The sequence below is a fragment of the Frankliniella occidentalis genome, unplaced genomic scaffold (genome assembly GCF_000697945.3).
Source record: "Frankliniella occidentalis isolate FOCC.00 unplaced genomic scaffold, Focc_3.1 Scaffold248, whole genome shotgun sequence".
In the NCBI taxonomy this organism is placed as follows: domain Eukaryota; kingdom Metazoa; phylum Arthropoda; class Insecta; order Thysanoptera; family Thripidae; genus Frankliniella; species Frankliniella occidentalis.
In genome coordinates this window covers 51,733-54,701 of record NW_026267374.1, presented here as the reverse complement: position 1 = coordinate 54,701, position 2,969 = coordinate 51,733, and the positions used below count along the sequence as shown (strand labels likewise).

The window sequence follows — 2,969 nt, the reverse complement described above, 5'->3', positions numbered from 1 at the left end:
TAACATCGCAAGTCTCCACTTTTTCTTTAAGTTTATCCAATGGTTCTGTGGATGCCCATGAAATACTCTGCAAGACCAGAAGTCGAAAGAAGCCACGTCTGTGCAAGTTTTGGACAGTTCTTAGAGGAGGATGTAGAGCACCATTGCTAAGGTTTTTTTTTCCTCATCATCCTCAAACATAATCTTGTCTCCATGAATCTGGCGCGCGTCTGCCCGACCTAAAATGACTGTTCGCTGACCGTTTGCTGTTTGGTTGCTATCGGTGCGGAAGAGTGCACAAATTCCTCATGCAGATTTCCTTAGCAGATTCCCATCACAAAATTCTGAGGAGGTGGAAAGTGAAATTTACTGGGTCAGTCAATTACCAGGTGAATTAATGTCTGCTGTGGACATTGCAGAAAATACTTCTAGAATTCCTGTCTTGAAGAAAGTCATGCGACATGTTATGTATGGATGGCCAGACAACTACAAAGAAGAGAATTTGAAGCCATTTCACAAAATTCGTCTTGAACTTACTGCTGAAAATAATTGTGTTCTTTGGGGGGGAAGGGTTGTGATACCTCTGTCCCTTCATCTCAAGGTGTTGGATCTGTTGCACGAAACACACCCTGGAGGCAGCAGAATGAAAAGTCCTGCGAGAAGTTACGTGTGGTGGCCCAACATGGATGAACAAATAGAAGATTTAGTGAAGGATTGTGGCGTGTGCCAGGCACTCCAGTCTTCAATCCCTCATGATAACTATGTGCCTTGGTCATGGCCGACCAGGCGGTGTCAGAGATTGCATATGGACTTTGGCCATTTCCAGGGTTCTGAATTTCTTGTGATCTTAGATGCTCATTCTAAATGGCCTTCGGTGCACGTTATGCCAAAAACTGATTGTGTGGCAGTAATAGAAGTGCTCAGGTCTTTGTTTGCTGCCTACGGCCCAGAGCTGTAATGCGGTTCCTCTTTCGACCCGCACCTCGGGACCGCACGTTTGCGGTGCAGTCCCGGTCCCGGGTTGCTAGTGCGGTGCGGGTCCGGTTCCACTGGACCCGGACCGGGACCGCACCGCAGGCACCGCACTGGGACCAGGTGTAGGGGGGAGCGTAGAGCCGCACCGGCGTCCGAGTTGGCCCCCAACACACCGCACCACCACTCCCCTCGCCTGCACGCTGCCTGCATAGTTCTGCCATCTGTCGGGTTCGAGAGCGAAGGTTCGCGCCCGGTGCGTGCGAGTCCATGCGGTCTCGATGCGGACCCGGACCGAACCCGGGTCCGGCCCAGCGCGCCCGCCGGCGAGCGAGGCGAGCCGAGCCCAGATGTGTCTGTCTGCCTGCCAGCTGCGCGCGGACGGACCCGGACGCTGTACCCGGACGGGACCGCATTACAGCTCTGCTACGGCCTCCCAGAAGAGATAGTGAGTGAGAATGGGCAACCTTTTGCGTCACAAGCTATGTCCGAGTTCCTGCAGGCTAATGGGGTGGTACAAACGTTCTCGCCAACTTACCATCCTCGAAGCAATGGTGCAGCTGAAAACGAAGTAAAAGCGGTCAAGATAGATCTCTGCTCAAGCAACTTCTAGACGAAAGAACCAAGCATCGAACTCCCAGTCATAAGATAGATGCATTTCTATTTACATATAGAAACACACCCCATACAGTGACGAAAGTGTCCCCTGCTGAATTGTTCCTGGGACGACGACCGAGAACTCTAATCTCTATGCTACAACCATCCAATGTATTGAAGATGAAGATTAAAGAACAGCAAGAGAAGCGAAAGGCAGAGCAGAGCCAGCAGATTTCTTCTTTTGGTCCAGGAGACATAGTGTGGGTTAGATGTATTCGCCGTGGCATAATAAAATGGGTGCCCGGACAGATCGACGGGTCCTAGGAGGAGAATACGATCTCGCCGCGCCGAACTAGACAAGTACGATCTCGCCGCGACAAACCAGAAGAGTACGATCTCGCCGCGACGCTCCAGAAGTGTACGAACTCATTTCGCCGCGGCGCGTGCACTCGGAGCTTTAGACGCCTCTTACTCGTCGCAGGCATGTTACAGCAGTTTGGGCGATATTCCATTTTAATGACAAAACAATAAGGATTAAAATGAGATGCCGCCCAAACTTCTGCGATATGCCTGCGACGAGTGAGAGGCGTCTAAAGCTCCGAGTGCACGCGCCGCGGCGAAATGAGTTCGTACGCTTCTGGAGCGTCGCGGCGAGATCGCACTTTTTTGGTTTGTCGCGGCGAGATCGTACTTGTCTGGTTCGGCGCGGCGAGATCGTATTCTTCTTGTAGGACCCGTCGAGATAGAGTCAGTAGAGTCAAGTGTGTCCTACAATGTGCAAGTAAAGGACCGAGTTCGTCGTGGTGTCTTCATCTCACCTGCGACCCCGCTCTCCAGGGGCAAATTGCATTGAAGAACCACCTTTAGGTGGAGTGTAGCCGACAAACCCTCAAATTCCGGAGGGAATGCCTCCAGTCATTCCACCAGTTGTGATTTTAGAGCAGCCTGCCCCCAGTACACCTGCATCACCGGTAGTGGAGCCCATTGTTCCTGAAACTCCAAAGAAGACACCAGTCATTCAAGATACTCCGAGAACACCAGTCGTAGATGTTCCCAAGACTCCAGTCGTCCGTTCAGCCCCAGAAGTCAAGAATACTCCAAAGGTGGTTAAACAACCACAAGCCCCAGGAGTGGAGGACGCTCTGGTCTTCTCCAGGAAGGGAAGACAAATCATTCGTCCAAAACGACTGCTAGATTAATTTTTTTTTGTATTTGTGTACTCCAAAGTATAATTTTGTAGTCTTTCCTAAGTGTCATCAAAATGTGCCATTTGTACTTTGTGCCAAATAATTTTGATAGGTTGGAACTGTTGTGAACTGGTGGAAGGATAAAGGAGGCGAGTTGGTTGGGACTTTGACTGTTTATTGAGGTAGCGTAGCTTCTACAATAGACAGCGCGACTGGGCGCTGAGGGGTCGGGGG

General features: G+C 50.9%; 1 protein-coding gene across 1 annotated transcript; it reads left to right on the top strand.

Moving 5' to 3' along the window:
* Nucleotides 1-376: 376 nt before the first annotated feature.
* LOC127750735 (uncharacterized protein K02A2.6-like) lies at nucleotides 377-937 on the top strand. Its single transcript, XM_052273121.1, has one exon. It carries the CDS (start codon nucleotides 377-379, stop codon nucleotides 935-937), a length of 561 nt encoding a protein of 186 aa, XP_052129081.1.
* The last annotated feature ends 2,032 nt before the right edge of the window (nucleotides 938-2,969 follow it).